At 32.3% G+C, this 17,740-nt stretch overlaps 1 protein-coding gene across 3 annotated transcripts in view; it reads right to left on the bottom strand.

The window, feature by feature from the left end:
• Moe (moesin) overlaps positions 1-17,740 on the bottom strand; it is a 125,406-nt gene that overhangs the window by 14,456 nt on the left and 93,210 nt on the right. Inside the window, exons 1-2 of one of the 3 annotated variants that reach the window (XM_075299243.1) lie at positions 16,095-16,365; positions 3,542-3,721 (exon numbers count right to left, since the gene is read on the bottom strand). In XM_075299243.1, the coding sequence (XP_075155358.1) occupies positions 3,542-3,721; positions 16,095-16,157 (243 nt within the window). In that variant the 5' untranslated portion in view covers positions 16,158-16,365. Of the gene's footprint in view, positions 1-3,541; positions 3,722-16,094; positions 16,366-17,740 lie in introns of those variants that run through there. The other 2 variants (XM_075299246.1, XM_075299244.1) reach the window with 2 other exon arrangements.

Raw genomic sequence — 17,740 nt, 5'->3', positions numbered from 1 at the left:
AAATGTGTTTTTCTTTGTTAGACCGGGGACTTATCAGCCAACCTGTTAGGTTATTGATTTTTGTTTTAATTAAAAACTTTTTGAATAAACTAAAGTTTTAATTGGAAAATTTAAAGTTTAATTGAAGAAGTATTGGTTATATATTTTTCTGTGTATAGAGGGAAAAAATGTGTGAATTGTCTTAATTCTATTTTTTTTTTATTATTTTAATATAAAAAAAATCGCAAAACTGAAAAATTGTCAGGCTTAATATAATAAAATATAATATATCGGCCTTGGCTTAGAAAAAGGCCGATAATATAAACACTCTTCAGCACATCTGCAAAATTAGATAAATATTGAGTAGTCAAAAAATTCTTTTCGTATATCTTGTCAAAACTCTTCCTTTTTATATTTATAATGAACTTTATTTTATTCAAAGATACACTTCAAGCAATTTTCCATCAATTTAAACTATTTGGAATGATTCAAAAGCAAGGAAATTGGGTACCGTAAGTGTTGAAGCCGAGAGATTTCGAAAGGCGAACAACTGCACCAAAGGAAAGGTTTTTTGCATCGCATCGTTACTGATAATGAAATGTGGATCCATACTACGACAAATCCAGGCGAAAAAAAATAATATATTTACTCCGGTCATATCACAACACTGACGACAAAGCCGAATATCCATGAAAAGAAGATTATGACGTGTATTTGGTGGGACCAGTTGGTTGAGACGTACTAAAGGGTGATTTGTTAAGAGCTTGATAACTTTTTTTTTAAAAAAAACGCATAAAATTTGCAAAATCTCATCGGTTCTTTATTTGAAACGTTAGATTGGTCCATGACATTTACTTTTTGAAGATAATTTCATTTAAATGTTGACCGCGGCTGCGTCTTAGGTGGTCCATTCGGAAAGTCCAATTTTGGGCAACTTTTTCGAGCATTTCGGCCGGAATAGCCCGAATTTCTTCGGAAATGTTGTCTTCCAAAGCTGGAATAGTTGCTGGCTTATTTCTGTAGACTTTAGACTTGACGTAGCCCCACAAAAAATAGTCTAAAGGCGTCAAATCGCATGATCTTGGTGGCCAACTTACCGGTCCATTTCTTGAGATGAATTGTTCTCCGAAGTTTTCCCTCAAAATGGCCATAGAATCGCGAGCTGTGTGGCATGTAGCGCCATCTTGTTGAAACCACATGTCAACCAAGTTCAGTTCTTCCATTTTTGGCAACAAAAAGTTTGTTAGCATCGAACGATAGCGATCGCCATTCACCGTAACGTTGCGTCCAACAGCATCTTTGAAAAAATACGGTCCAATGATTCCACCAGCGTACAAACCACACCAAACAGTGCATTTTTCGGGATGCATGGGCAGTTCTTGAACGGCTTCTGGTTGCTCTTCACTCCAAATGCGGCAATTTTGCTTATTTACGTAGCCATTCAACCAGAAATGAGCCTCATCGCTGAACAAAATTTGTCGATAAAAAAGCGGATTTTCTGCCAACTTTTCTAGGGCCCATTCACTGAAAATTCGACGTTGTGGCAGATCGTAAGTCTATTCATGATGAAATGTCAAAGCATACTGAGCATCTTTCTCTTTGACACCATGTCTGAAATCCCACGTGATCTGTCAAATACTAATGCATGAAAATCCTAACCTCAAAATATTCACCCTTTATAAGCTGCTGCAACTGAGTGAAACGATCACAGGAGATTTTTTGTCGAGCTCTATTGATGCGTTTGATGCGCATATACGGCCACACTGAAAAAAATATTGTCGTGAGACCAAAGATTTCGTGTCCTTAATGCAAATTTTGCTTAGCGTAGGAGACGCATTTCTCCAATATAAAGTTTTTTTCCTTGTCCGAAAGTCGATAAACTTTTCAATGAAGTCGTGTTGTCCTTATAATTAAGTGATTGGATTTAAAAATGGGTATCATAACATGAAAGAAAATTTTTTTGGGCTAAAGTCAACTTGACTTTAATAATTCAGAAAAATTCTTTAAAATTAATGAAATTGTCTTTAAATTTGTTGTCCCAATAATTTAAGTAAAGACAACAATTTTCGAGCTGAGCTTTTTCCAGTGTAATGTTATTCTGAAGATGCCGGGTCAGGGTTATATGGTGGATGCATCAAATCTTCCCAGTTAAGGTCTCCCAGCTTTTAAAAGTATTCAACTATGTATGTGTTGTGCTGATGGAAGACAAAGCTCCTTCTGCTGATCAGTTTTGTTGTCGATTGTGTGCTTTCTCATCTTATCAGTTGTTGTGTTAACAGCAAAGAGCATAATCAATCGTTCGACTAAGCGGGAGCAGTTCATAGTGGATTATTCCGACCTAATCCCACACAATACTCGGTATAACCTTTCGAGGCGAATAATACCGGCTTAACGTCTGTTTGTTGGATTTCACCATAATCGTTTTCGTCATATTTGTGGAACTTCACCTCTCCTCACGCAGAGAAGGAATATGATCACCTCAAACATGTTTCAAGAGCAAAATTTTATTTTCGTATGGCGACCATGTAACATGTTTGTCACTAAAATGTTATTTTCTCGTCAAATATAACCTGCTTGCCGAAATCAGAAACATGATTTCCGAGAAAATAACATGGTTGCGAAAACCATGTTACATGGTCACCACCCAAAAATAACATTTTGCTCTTAAAACATGTTTTATGTGATCATATTCCTTCTCTGGGTGCTGTTTCCATGCGCTTCAAAATTACTTCTATATCATTTCGCTTCGTAAAAGAATAGCAGATGTTAATTTGGTCAATTAAATTTTTTATGTGATACCCAAATATCGAGCTTCTCTTTGTGCGAAATCGTTTGATTAATATTTAGATCCTGGGCTATATTATGGTTGCTTATGTAATGGTTCTGGTTTCAACGATAGGTCGATTAGAGCGAGGTACACCTTTCACATCGATATTTCCAGAATGGAAGCGAGCGAACCATTGCTGTGGTAAACCAACTGGTACCGTTTCGGTAAACTTTAGAAATTTCATTGGGAAAAAAATCAAAATATACCGGAGTTCTTCATTATTTCGCTGATTAAAAAAAAAAAAAAACTATAAACTTTTTGTAATTTCTCATATTTTTTTTATTAAATGAAGGTTAAAATATCGTCATATGGTATGGCACAATGTGATTGGTAGAACTGGAGATAGATGACTCCAACGACAAAAAAACGAAGAGATTTTTAGACTACTCAATATATAAACCCTATTCTAACTTAACTGCCATCTGAAAAATTTATTTCTGCAAAATTTCAAATTGATATAAAAAATTGTACTTGTATCACAAAGACAGTTAAATTTATTGCAAAGTAGTGTAGGACAAAACCTTTTTTTTCTGGAATATCGTTGAGTTTTTTCTGTGTACATTGTTGTCGTAGGCTATAAAAAATATCTATCTATAATCGTATAATTATCTTGTTATAAATATATAATGCTCTATATCATTTATCTTATAAATCTTTCATAGTGTCTTGAATTTCAAATCCCAGCTTAATGTGTAAAATGTATTCCCTATCATGAAATTGAAAGTGTACACATACCTTTTTGTATAATTTAATCCATGTTGAATCACCCTTGGAGTCGGTATATTGAAGACCAAAGAACCATACTTCACGTAAACCGATTGTTTTGACAACTTGATCGAAGAGCTGTTTGCCGGTTGTCGTTTGCTGGATGGCAAACTCCAACTCGGCATCCATAGTGGTAACACGGACATTTAGCTGTAAGGGAAAAATTAAAATATTTTAATAACAATTCAAAAAAATACTAGAAATTTATATTAAATTAGGTAATTGATATTATGATGAATATTTTAAATCTTCAAAATATGTGACGTAAATATAAGAGCGTCCCAATTAACTTTTTTATTCAAGTTAAAAAATTAAGTCAGTTACGAAAATTATGGCTAATTGTTACATTAGTAATTAAACTATTAATTATCCCATTTAACATTTGAATAGAATAAAATAAAAAATAATTCCAATCAAAAATATAATTTTACTCATTGCCTCATTAAATTTTTACTTAAATGTATGCAATAACTCTAATTATAGTCGAAAAACACACAAAAAATATTTTTTCTGATTCAATCTTCGTGATTTGAATTGTTCCAATTAATTTTTTTAGTTGAAATGTCTTCAATCACAAAAATTAAATTAAAATTTAAAAAATTATTGATACTACAATTTTGTGATTGATTTTTGTTTCAATTAAAAAAAGTCGGAGGTAAAGTATGAAGTCTGACTCTAAAAAATAATTGAGTTTTGCGATCAAAATCGATAAAATTTTTAATTGAGAAATGGTGTTTATTGATGTCGATAAATACGAAATTGAATATTTTCTAGACAGCCTCTAAAGGGACATACACTAAAGAGGAATACTCTCATCTTTACCTAGGAATGCTGCTCTATTATAAATCGTATTTTGCAGTCCTTAAAAGAAGCAGTGGAAATTGAGAAAAAGCCGAATTAGTACGCTTTAAAAGTTAACTAGTCATAATTCATGAAAAACGTGATAGGAAAGTGAAAGTTGCTATGCCACTCGTGCAGAAAGGCAATAACGAAAAAGAGGGAGTTTAAGCCAATAGTTATTCAGGAGTTATACACAGGGTTAGGTTAGGTGGCAGCCCGATGTATCAGGCTCACTTAGACTATTCAGTCCATTGTGTTACCACATTGGTGAACTTCTCTCTTATCACTGAGTGCTTCCTGTAATGAACAAGACGGCCGTCGAGTACGAACTGAACTTTATTGTTATGAAAAGTACAATGATGAGTTATAGAGAGTAATTCATATGTAAAAGAGAGTACAATAATATATAAGTACATATGCTATGCTGTAGCAATAACATTTATATATGTTATAAGTAAAAGAATATACAGGGTGTTGACACAATGCTGACACCCCCAATGTTAACAAAAAAATTAAATCCATGTAATTTTAGTAACAAGTTTATCATTTAAATATTTGAAAGAAAAATTATGGTTTATACCATTCAGGTTGTTTGATAGGTCTGCCATATCTTGACACCTTAATCGGTGGTTGATTGATTTCTATATTGCGTTTGGGCTCCATTATTGAGTTATTAATTTCAGTTGAACAATCAGGGTCTTCTGACGGAAGGTTTGCCACAATGTTTCGGTGTATTGGTATAGTCGATTTAGTAGGTTGTACCTGTATAGAGTTTCTTCTTAACAATTTCCCATCGTCAGTTCTAATATAAACAGAACGGGGAGCGTTTTCAGACTTATTTTCCACTGTTCCGCTCACCCAATTACGATGTCCCTGTTGAACTCTTACGCGATCACCAATTTGAGCAGGCTGCGAGTCTTTGGAGTTTTTATCAAATTGTTGTTTGTAACCTTCTCTGATTTTTGCAATATTAGATTGTACGTTAGTTGTAATTTTAGGTTGTAAAACCTTGTTTGAAGTTGGAACCATGCTTTTTGTTAATCTGCTCATAAGTCGTTGATTTGGAGATTGTAACTCTTCAGATCTCGGCGTATTCCTATAGTTTAGGAGGGCAAGATAAATGTCGCTATTGTCCTTTGAGCACTTTTTCAACATACTTTTGGCGGTTTGCACATATCTTTCGGCTAAGCCATTAGATCTTGGATAATAGGGGCTCGAAGTTTGGTGATTGATTTCCCAAGCTTTTGTGAAATCAAAAAACTCTTTTGAAGTAAATTGTGGTCCATTATCAGACTCAAGTATCAAGGGTATGCCATGAGTGGCGAACCAAATTTTTAAATTTTTTATGACCTCGTTCGATGTAGCATGCTCTAATTGGGTGAAATCCATGAATCCTGAATAGCTGTCAACTATTAATAAATATGTTTTGTTTTGAAAGTGAAATAAGTCGGTTGCAACTATTTCCCATGGCAATGATGGTATGCGCTTTATAATCAAGGGTTCCTTAGGCTTTGCTGGTTGGTATGACTGACAAATAGAACATTTTTCGACGAAATCTTTTATATCACTGTGCATTCCGACCCAAAATACAACTGCTCTTGCTCGATTTAAACATCTTTGAATGCCAAGATGGCCGGTGTGGATTTTTGAAATTATTTCTCTTTGCAGACTGTTCGGTATTAATGTTTTGGTGGATTTATATATAATACCATCTTCGTAGGAGAGCTCATCACGAAAATTCCAATATTTTCTAGTTTCGGAGGGCAGTTCTGTTATGGACGATGGCCACCCATTAAGTATGAATGTTTGTAGAGTTCGAAGATTTGTGTCATTTGCAGTTTCACGTTTGATTCGTTCTTTAGTTGTTGTTGTAAAATTTGAAACAACATGCACTTCAACTAGTTTCTCTTCTGCGTGTGTTTGTTTGTTTAAGCAGTCCCTACTTAGTGTGTCTGCTAGTTTTATTTCAGAGCCTTTTCTGTAAACAACATGGGGAGAGTATGGCATAACATAAAGTAGTATGGATTGTAATCTTTGAGGAGCTGAATAGAGAGGTTTTTTAAATATTGTTTCTAAGGGTTTGTGGTCGGTTTCAATTGTAAGTTTTTTCCCGTAAATATATTCATGAAACTTTTCGCAGGCAAAGCGGATGGCAGTAGCTTCTTTTTCTATTTGTGCGTAGTTCTGTTGTGCTTTTGTTAGAGCTTTTGATGCGTATGCGACTGGTTGATCATTCTGTAGCAATGCTGCGCCTACACTATATTTGCTTGCATCCACTTGAAGCTTAACATCTAAATTAGGGTCGTAATAGCGAAGCAATGGCGTTGAGGAAAAAGCATCTTTTAGTTTTTTGAATGCTGATTCATGTTGTGGCAACCAGCACCATTCTACGTCTTTTTTCAAAAGATGTCTAAGTGGTGCCGTAATTTCAGAAAAATTTGTGATAAATTTGGAAAGGTATGTTGCCATGCCCAATATTCTTTGAAGTTCCACTTTGTTTTCGGGTATTTTAAGTTGATTAATTGCAGATACCTTTTGGGGGTCTGGGGCTATTCCATCCGACGTCAATATATGCCCTAAAAATTTCACTTTGTTTACGTTAAATATACATTTTTCTTTATTTAACTTCAAACCTGATTTAGATAAAATATCCATTACTTCTGCGGTTTGACGTTCAAGCTGTTCTTTGGTAACTGCATGGATCAAAATATCGTCCATCGATACTTCGGTGTTTGGCATGTGTTCCAATAGCTGTGACATCAAGTTTTGATAAACTTCTGGAGCTGAGGCCAATCCAAAAGGCAATCGTCTGAATGAGTAACGACCCCATGGTGTCGCCATTGTTAAATATTTCTGCGTACGCTCACTAACCTCGATCTGCCAAAAGCCTTTTTTACAATCTAACAAAGTGAACCATTTAGAATTTTTAATATTCGCTGTTATTTCATCTATCGTGTTTAGTGGATGGTAACGCCTTTGTATGTTTTTATTTATATCGGTAGGGTCAATGCATAACCGAATCTTACCTTTTTGTTTAACGATGACCATTGGTGATACAGCCGGTGTAATTTCATCTGTTTTTACTAAAACTCCAAGTTTTACCATGTTGTCAATCTCTTTTTTAACAGCCTCTTTTAATGCATGAGGAATTCTTCGTGGAGCATAGTGTTCGAATGATGGGTTTTCTACTAAATCAATGTCGTATATGAAGTTTTTTACTTTTCCCAAACCATCAAAAATTTGCTTGTCGAACATCACTTCGTTAACTCTAAGTATTAATGAAAACCGTTCACAATCATTTTTACCCAGAAGAGGTTCTAGATTAGGAAAATCTTTCACAACAAAAAATGATGCATTATATTTTTTATTGCGAACTATACAAGTCAAAAAGATTTCCCCATGAACATCAATTTTCGCGCCACCAAATGCTATTAATTTGTTATTCACAGATTGAATATATTTTTGTTGACCTTTATCTAAAACACTCAGTGGAATAACGTTGCATTGTGCAGCAGTATCAAGCTTAAATTTAATTTTTTTATTATCGATTGTTATTTCTTCATACCAATTGTCTTTTTCGTCTTTGTTTGTTTCGGATGTTCTGACAGTTAGAACGAGCAAGTCGCTGTCGCTGTCCGATTCGGCGCTCATGTTCTGCTGCAGAGAATTAACCAGCTTCGTACCATTGCGTTTATTCTGAAAACAAAATTTTGCATAATGCCCTCTTCGTTGACAATTTCGGCATTTGCTGTTGAATGCTGGACAGTTACGACTCTCATGCTGTCTTCCACATCGTTTGCAGTCATATGTTATTGCCGTCTGTTCATTGCTGCTTGTTTTCTTAAAACTTTTGGGTTTTGCATATTTCCTTATGGCATCGACTTTCATGTCGTCGTTTTTATGTAGCTCTTTTAACTGTTGCGTAGCCATTTCACTTGCTCTGCATATTTTAATTGCTTTTGCCAGATCGATATCCTCTTCAGATAACAGTTTCTCTCTCACAGAATCATTACCAATACCGACGACTATTTTATCACGGAGCAGGGAATCTTCTATTTGACCAAATTCACATTTTTTCGCTTGATTTTTTATTTTAGTAAAAAATTCTTCGAATGTTTCTCCTTCATTTTGGTAGAGAGTATTAAATTTATACCTCTCAAATGTTACACTAATTCTTGGGGCGAAGTAATCTTCGAACCTTTGTTCTATTATTTTAATATCTTTTTTTCTTCGGGTCCCAATGAAAAGGAATTGAAAACATTAACAGCATCTGCTCCAATCGATGACATAAATGTAGCGACTTGAATTTGGGCTGATTTCGTCTCTAATTCCGCCGCAGTTGCAAACCATCTATACTGCTGAATCCAACTTTTCCAAGAAGTAGACACATTATTACCCGTTATTTGCAGGGGTTTTGGAGGCTTAACGAAAGCCGCTGTAGTTTGCGAAATTAGTGGTTCGTTTGGCATAATTGAACCACTTCTGACACCATGTAATGAACAAGACGGCCGTCGAGTACGAACTGAACTTTATTGTTATGAAAAGTACAATGATGAGTTATAGAGAGTAATTCATATGTAAAAGAGAGTACAATAATATATAAGTACATATGCTATGCTGTAGCAATAACATTTATATATGTTATAAGTAAAAGAATATACAGGGTGTTGACACAATGCTGACACTTCCCGATTCCATGTTAAGCTCAATGACAAGGGATCTCCTTTTTATAGCCAAGTCCGAACGGCGTTCTACATTGCAGTGAAACCACTTAGAGACGCTTTGAAACCCTCAGAAATGTCACCAGAGGTGGGATAATCCACCGCTGAAAAACTTTTTGGTGTTCGGTCGAAGCAGGAATCGAACCCATGACCTTGTGTATGCAAGGCAGGCATGCTAACCATTGCACCACGGTGGCTCCTATACACAGGGTTGGTTGAACATTCGAGCTCGACCGAAGCATCGGCTTCGGTATTCGGCCAAAAATCGATAATCGGCCACGAATCGGCCTTCGACATCAAGAGGCCGATTAACCGAAGCCGAAGCTTTTTGAATAATTTATTTCATATTGAATTGTCCCAGTGTTGAATTTGTCTCAGTCAAAATACCCAGTACAAATAAAACGTAAACAAATTTGTAAAAATCCTTTTTGGCATTATAATATCAAACTATTGAATTTTGAATACTATAAAGTCTGTTAGTTCTAAAAGAATATTATAAGACATGGACAACATTATCTTTTATTGTTGTTTATATGCCTTTGGAAAAATATGCTAATATTGGCACGCCAAATTTCTTTAATTACAAATTTGAGGAAAATAATCGGCTTCGATTGATTATTGCTTTTATGCCGAACATCGGCTTAGGCCAAAAAAAAACCCGCTTCGGTCGAACTCTATTGGACATACAATCATTAGCGTAGCTAGACAATTTTCCTAGGGGGGGGGGGCTATAGCCCCCCTAGCTAAAAATGTATAGACTGAACTTATAGGTTCAATTAATGTTTTATTTCATAAAATTGAATAAAAAATTAGACATCAAAATAACTCGACAATTAATTTATAATAAAGCAACTAAAAGTAGTTCCACACTTTTCCCAGCAAAAAAATTGTGAGTTGTTCTAAAGGCACAACTTTAAAAGTACTTCCAAAAATGTCCTCAATTATTTTAACTACACAGGACGTTTTTTTACTTCATTTTTTTTTTTCATATTTTAATGTGTAATTTTTGTTTTCTTTTTTTTCAAATAGTTTAAAAAAAGAGTACGAATAAATAAATTGGTACAAATTATTCACATTTTGGCACAAAACTGCTAAATCTATTATAGAAAAATCGATAATTTTGGAAATTATTCGAGGAAAAACGTTTTAGACAAGCGTCAGAATGCATTAAAAATCATAAAAACAATATAAAAATTATTTATTTGGGAAAATATCACAAAATTTTTGAATTCACATTCAAAACACTGAATCTCATCTTAAGAAGTGATGCAAATTCATTGCAACGTCTGTTGAAACGGTGGACATTTGTTCTATGACAAGCTCATATTACATTCATTGCTTCTCCGCCAATTTTGCACCATTTTCACTACTTTTTTGGCAACGCTTTTTCGCAGCATTATTAAGATATTAATTTATGAAAGAATAGTTTTAATATCAATTACTATTTTTTTAATTAAATTAAACTAAATCATAAGTTCAACCACAGCTTTATTTCATAAATATCTGACTTCAAACATTGCCATCGGCAACTGCTACCACAACCCAAGTAATTCGATTGTTAATGAAAGTCTTTAGCGGAACTTTGTGCGATTGTATATTCTTGTTTAATTTTTATAAAAATTAAAAAAACTATTGACATTTATTGAAAAATGGAAAATCATAAATATAGTTTCAAATTCTGGGGGGGGCTAAAATTTTTCTGGGGGGGTCTAAGCCCCCTCCCCAGAGGCCTTCCTACGCTTATGCATACAATTCTTTATGGCATTCTGGTCTGGTGTCCTGTATTTTAGCAATGGGGCTTCCAAGGTATTTATATTTCAGAAACAAATTCCCTTAATGTCATATTGCATCAACTACATTTAGATATATTTACCAAATAGTTTGTTGCAAAAACGACATTAATTAATTAAAAACACGGGCCTAGTACGATAGGGATGCCAATCACAATAGACGAAGCACAGATTCTGAGTTGAAAATATAGCCTTGTGTCGTTCCAGAACGAACTAGTTCAAATGAACGGTTCACTAAAAGGAACAAATGCCACTAGTTCCATCTGTTTCGCTCTTAACGTTCCTTTTGTCATTTATTTTTAATTTACGCTCCATCGTTCCGCGGATCGCAGTTTGATTTGTGGACTTTTGTTTGACAGTAGCTATTAACCAATTCAATCATTTAAAGCATTGATTGATACATACAAAAAAATTTCACGAAAATTTTTCCAATTAAAATTTTAATTGAATTTTAAAAAATATTCAATTAAAAATTTAATTGATTCAACAAATTTTTTAATTGAAACAAAAATCAATCACAAAAATAATAGTATCAATTAATTTTTTAATTGGATCAATTAACTTTTTAATTGACCTTCAATTAATTTTTTAATTGATACTATCATTTCTGTGATTGAAGACATTTCAATTAAAAATTAATTGGATCAATTAATTTCATGATTGAATCAGAAAAAAATTTTTTGTGTGTACGCTGCTATTTAATATAATCATTAGTTCCATCTCAGGTTCTTCACAAAACACAAAAATTAGGATACAGTCATTGCAATGAATAATTTTACACGGAGTGTAGCATTATTAAATCCATCAGAATTTAGCTTCTTCCTTAAATTTATTCATTATTGTTTCTTACTATGTTACTATAAACTATTTGAAGTAATTTCACTCAATTTTCTATATTTTTTGTATGAATTGACCACGGACTTCGTTACACAAAGTAAACAAACAATGCCATGTCTGTCTTCAGTAGATGACAGTGATGGTAAATTTAAAAAAGCCGGAACGAAAAGGAACGATTTGAAGAAATAGTTCCTTTGTACAAAAGGAACGATGAGTCCGAATCACTACGGTGAACGAGTTTGCCCAGACTAATTGGAATGTTATCTTCCAAACCAAGTAAATTTACTCAAAAGATCTGGAACTTAACATCTCGAATGTATAGCCTGATCATTGAGTAATTTTCTGACTGAAAAATCGACAGTAGTAGCTGCGACAGATAATAATATTGCATCAAATGTTGGCATATTAGTAAGACATTCATGTTACAAACAAATCGCTTGACTCGACAGCCATATAATGGCATATATCTCTCAGTGACCAAAAATAGAAACTACGTGGCATATTTCAGAATACAGGGACCCATATGAAACTCGAATTGCATGTTGAACTATTATTATTATTTTTTTTTTCGGAAAAAAGTTTTTTGGAGTTTGAACTGTTTCCCTTGGAGTTTTCACATCTCTTTCACAATTACTGTTCCACTTGATTTACTAATTGTAGAGGAAAGTGCAACAATTAATATTAGAAAGTTGTCAATTGTCATGCTTATCTTCACGTTCTGCTGTTGCAGCAATTGCTATGGAAGGTAGTGTCCAAAGTAATTACTGAACCTTGTTGAGCAACTAGAATTGATCAACCCTCGTACTTATGAGTCAATAGGAGTTTGATATTTTCCTTTGTTATTGTTATTGAATAAACAACCATACACCGATAGAAAAAGTTGTGTAATACATATTAACAAAATTAGCCATTATGAATGGGGAAATGAAACAGTTTCGTAAATCTAAGCAAAATTTCCTTTTAAACAACGAAATATTTCGTAAATCTAACGAAAATGTTCATTATTTTACGTCCACTTTTATATATCTACGTTAGGAGAAAGTAAATAAAAAAATTTAGCAGTCATTGAAAAAATTTCCAAATTCAATTAAAAAATTAATTGGATCACAATTACATTAGTGATTAAATCAGAAAGAAAATTATTTTCTGGATATATGGTATCTTAATATACATTTCTCCAAAGAATATGATCACATTTAAAAATCTCCAATTCGACATACGTCGACTTAGTCGCTTGGTTTTATTTTTAGACAATCCATAGACGCATGAGGTCAATGACTTGAAAATAAATTGTGATTTTATGTGCATTGATTTGAAAATTAATAACAAATTTATTATCATTTTAATTTTAGCAATATTCCCAACTTGGCTATAGCTGATTTTATTAATGGCCATAAATGCCAAGAAGAAGAAAAAAATAACTAAAAACATTGTGAAATTGACATATTGCTACTTTCAAGTCACAAAACGTTTATTTAATGCCAACAAAATAGGCATTGATAAGCAACAAACAATCTGCTGTTGTTCGAGCCTCGACTAAATGAAGCGGGAGAGAGAGAGAAAAAAAGAAAGGAAATCCAATTAACATTTTTTAGGTTAAATGCAGAAGAAAACAGTAAACAAAATGACAAACAAGTGTCGTATGCATATCCAAATGAAATAAAATATTGCATGCTATAAATATTTTTGTATACACCACACAGATATATCATGTGTGATACATCATGCGGGTACGGTAAAAAGGTGTGAGAAATAACAAAATTGAATTCTTTCATGGATTAAATGGTAAGAGTGACGTCAAACCGATTCTATCATTCAGAAGTAAATACTAAAACAAAATAAAATAAAATCAATAAATCCCAGTCAAATCGACCTCCACTATTTCTCTTCACGCTTTCCCCCATCCTCATCTACATTATCTCTTCATTACCACTAACAACTAAAAATAACCGGTATTAAAGAGTCTAAGCTATAACAAACACAAATGAAGCCATAGTTAATTTACAACTGTCAAAACAGAAAGTATGGCCTGCAGTTAGAATAGATTAGATGAGAGTGAGAAATACATACACAGAGAGAGAGAAAGTAATAGACGAAAGCATGACATTTTTGATTTAATGAAAGCAAAAATTTTATTGTTTTCTAATGCCCAGTTATAAGATTAAGAATTTTATTGGTGACGAATCTAAATATCGCTATTCCCCAGCCCAACGAGTTTTTTTTTGTTCCAAGTACACCGAAAAAAAAAGTAAACTGTTTTATAGGAAGAATGAACTACCTCGCACGAAAATTGAACTAAATTTTACTCCACATTTTGAGATTTCCACAAAGCGTTTTTAAAACCAGGAAAATTTAATGCCCTTTTGTACTTTTTAACTGCAGTTCACGAAATTACATCATCTCATAGTAGAAAAAATTAACTAAAATTAAAGAAGAAAATCATTGGCGCCAAATCATGACCATTTTAACCATACAATAGTTCATTCTTACTATTTTTGGGAATCGTACGAAAATTTTCATTTGTTTTAGTTCATATTGAACTTATGTGTACGGTCATTGAACTTTATACCCACATTTAGTTCATAAAATTTCTGAGACATACTTAAAAAAAAAAGTAAAATTTCATTAAGTTGTGGAAAATTTCAGAAAAAATAATAAAATTTAACTTCTAGCAAATAATTTTTTTCCAATAAAAATAAGTTAAATTTAGCGTTAGTTTAACTACGGAAATTTTATGTCTCAACATTTTTATGAACTAAATGGCAGTAAAATTTCAATGATCATACAGAAAAGTTCAATGTTAACTAAAGCAGAAGAATTTTTCGTACACTTGAAGAAGAATGAACCACAGGGTGGTTAAAATAGTAAAGATTTGGCGCCTATGATTAGTTTCATTATTTTTAGTTCGTTTTTGCTTTTTTTTTAATTTTAATTTTTAATTCATTTTTGCTTACCGAGAAGTAAATTCGTAAATGGTAGTGAAAAATCCAAAAATTTCAGTAAATGTTCGTTAATTTAATTAATTCCAAAATTTGAAATACAATTTAGTTAAATTTTTAGACGAGGTAGGTCATTTTCCCAATAATAAAGTTTTCTGTGTAGACGCAGTTTTGGTCATTTTTACAAATTTTAGAATATCAACTACATTGTACAAAATTCAAATTTAGCAACAATTTTATAATTATTTTATATGTACACAGAAAAAAGTCTGTTGTAAAACTGATGTTAAAATGATCTAATATTTATTGCAAACATTTTATTTTGTTTTAGTTCACTTTGTACAAAATTCAAATTTAGCAACAATTTTATAATTAATTTATATTTACACAGAAAAAAATCTGTTGTAAAACGGATGATAAAATGAACTAATATTTATAGCAAACATTTTGTTTTGTTTTAGTTCATTTTTAAAATTTTGTAAGAAATTTTCCCCAGTCCAACGATTTTTTCTTTATTCCAAGTATGTCTCAAAAAATTTATGAACTAAATGGCAGTAAAATTTTAATCGCATACAAATTAATTCAATTCTAACTAAAACAGAAGAAGTTTTTCGTACACTTCTCAAAAATAGTAAGAATGAACTACAGAGTGGTTAAAATGGGAATGATCTGGCGCTAAAGATTTTTTCTTTATTTTTAGTTCATTTTTTCTTTTCGAGGAAGATGAATTTCGTAAATGGTAATTAAAAATCCAAAAATATCGGAAAATGTTTGTTAGTTTAATGAATCTCAAAATTTGGAATACAATTTAGTTCAATTTTCGCACGAGATAGTTCATTTTTCCCATAATGTAGTTTACTTATTTTTCTGTGTAATTAATTAAGTTACGTATATGTTGTGATCTCCTTTTTTAGTTCATGTCACATAATGATTTCCATGAACTTAAACTAATTTAAAAGTTCAATAAATTCTTTAATAAAGACGGTGATTGATGTTATAAATCTTTAATTGAAACAAATTCAATTAAAAAATTATTTAGCATTTGTATCCAAATTGTGTTTTTTTGTACTAATAGCAATGTCGGAGGTTTTGATATTTTGACGGAGTCAGGAATGGAAGCTTTTGGACACCTTACCATTACCCAAAGAATATTTCTAAGAATTGGGGTATTTCGTTTATATAATAAAACGTTATCATTAGATTTGTGAATGTATTAGTTTATTGTTTCATTTAATTTATTTTTTATTCGTTAATAGTATGAACAGATTCTTTGAAAAGAATACAAAACAATCAATTTTTTTGTTGGTTTAAATTTGTTAAAATTACAATTTTTTTGTCATCTTAAATATATAGAGAAATTTATGAATTTGCATTTTTTTTTAATTTCACAACTAACCGTTTTTGTTTTTAAACTTGCACTATAACGCCGTAGGCGTATTCGGTTATCGGAGACAACCATTTGGTCAAAATGATTTTTAAACAAATGCAAAATTTTCACAATGTTTTCGTACGATACACGTTTTCACAACTTAGTGTTAATCCACCAAAAATTTCCGTACTAAGCCCAAACGGCAGGGGGATAGGGTTTAAATTATTTTCAATTGATAGCTTTTTTTTTATTTTCCAATCTCTCTATAGCCAAAATGCAATAGCGGTTGGTTATGGTCATACAAAATGGATTTTCCGGTAAAATTCACACTTTATTGTTAAACGAGAGCTGAATGGTAACTAAAACCAAACAAGTCACCGACCGACGACAGTGATTGTTTATTACAAAAAAAGGAAAAAACAATAACAACAACAACAATAAAACTAGTAAAGAAATGAAAAACTGAAATAAAAACAACGAAATAGAATTTTCTCCATTTTCACCATTCCTGTGCGTTTTTCCTCACTTCGGTGTTTAATTTCACCGTGGATGTTTTTTTTTTTGCTTTTGGGACGAATTTCTAAAATGGAAAATAACTGGAATACACTCCAACTACCAGTGTACACCACACCTACAATTATTTGTTCCATTATAGAAAAAAAAAACTGAAGCAAATCAAATATAAAACAAAGTAAAGCAACAACAAAAAATGAAATTGTCTATTATAGGTGGCAGAAGCATTTGTTGATATTACCGCCACCATCACTAACTACTATTGGGATGGTAGACAATGGCGATGGTGGTGGCGGTGGATGATGATGGTGGTCTAGAATAAAACATATATGTATGGTATGTCTAAACTAAAGCAAAAGTGACAAGAGGAAAGTCTAAATCATACTAATGGTTATACGTAAACAGGTAATACAGGTGATTGAGAACGACTTTTAATGTGATCTACTATTCGGTTACATTGCCGCAGGATAAATTGGAAAATTTTTATTGAAAATCTATTCACACACCGTGTGATTAATCCCCATGTATTTATTAATGATGGTAAAAATCAAGTTTAAAATTTTCAATATTTTTTTATCTCAGGGTCTCTTAAGATAGAGTTGAATTTAAAATTACAAACTTCTAAGGTTTCCAGAATTTTTAATAGGGACTTTAATAGAATCATTAAAAAAATGAATGTTGTAATAATCCATGGGAATGTTATATCGTTTAATATACACAGAAAAAAAAATGTTTTTTAATTAAGTTCACAAAAATGAAAAATTAAATCGTACTAACGAGAATTAAAAAAGTTTACTTTTTGGGTTCAAGTTGTAACAAATCTTAAAAATAATGGATTCGAATAAAATAACCGAAGTTTTGTGCTCAAAGGAAACTGACAGAAAACAAAAACCCATCGTAGAATTACCTTTAGTAATACTTACTGCCAGGGTTGCCATTTTGGTCCGATCGGACCAAAATTGACCTAAAAAATTATTAATTTTTAAATTTGGTCCTATGGTCGGACCAAATGGAATTTGGTTGATTTTGGTCCATTTTCGTCAAATCTGTATATTTGTCAAAATTTTCTATAGACATCAAATTTTAACGAAATTTTCTGTAGAAATAAAATTTTGACAAAAATTTCTATAGAAATAAAATTTTGACAAAAATGTCTATAG

This window comes from Haematobia irritans, chromosome 3 (genome assembly GCF_050003625.1).
Source record: "Haematobia irritans isolate KBUSLIRL chromosome 3, ASM5000362v1, whole genome shotgun sequence".
In the NCBI taxonomy this organism is placed as follows: Eukaryota; Metazoa; Arthropoda; class Insecta; order Diptera; family Muscidae; genus Haematobia; species Haematobia irritans.
This window is presented reverse-complemented; position numbering and strand designations above follow the sequence as displayed.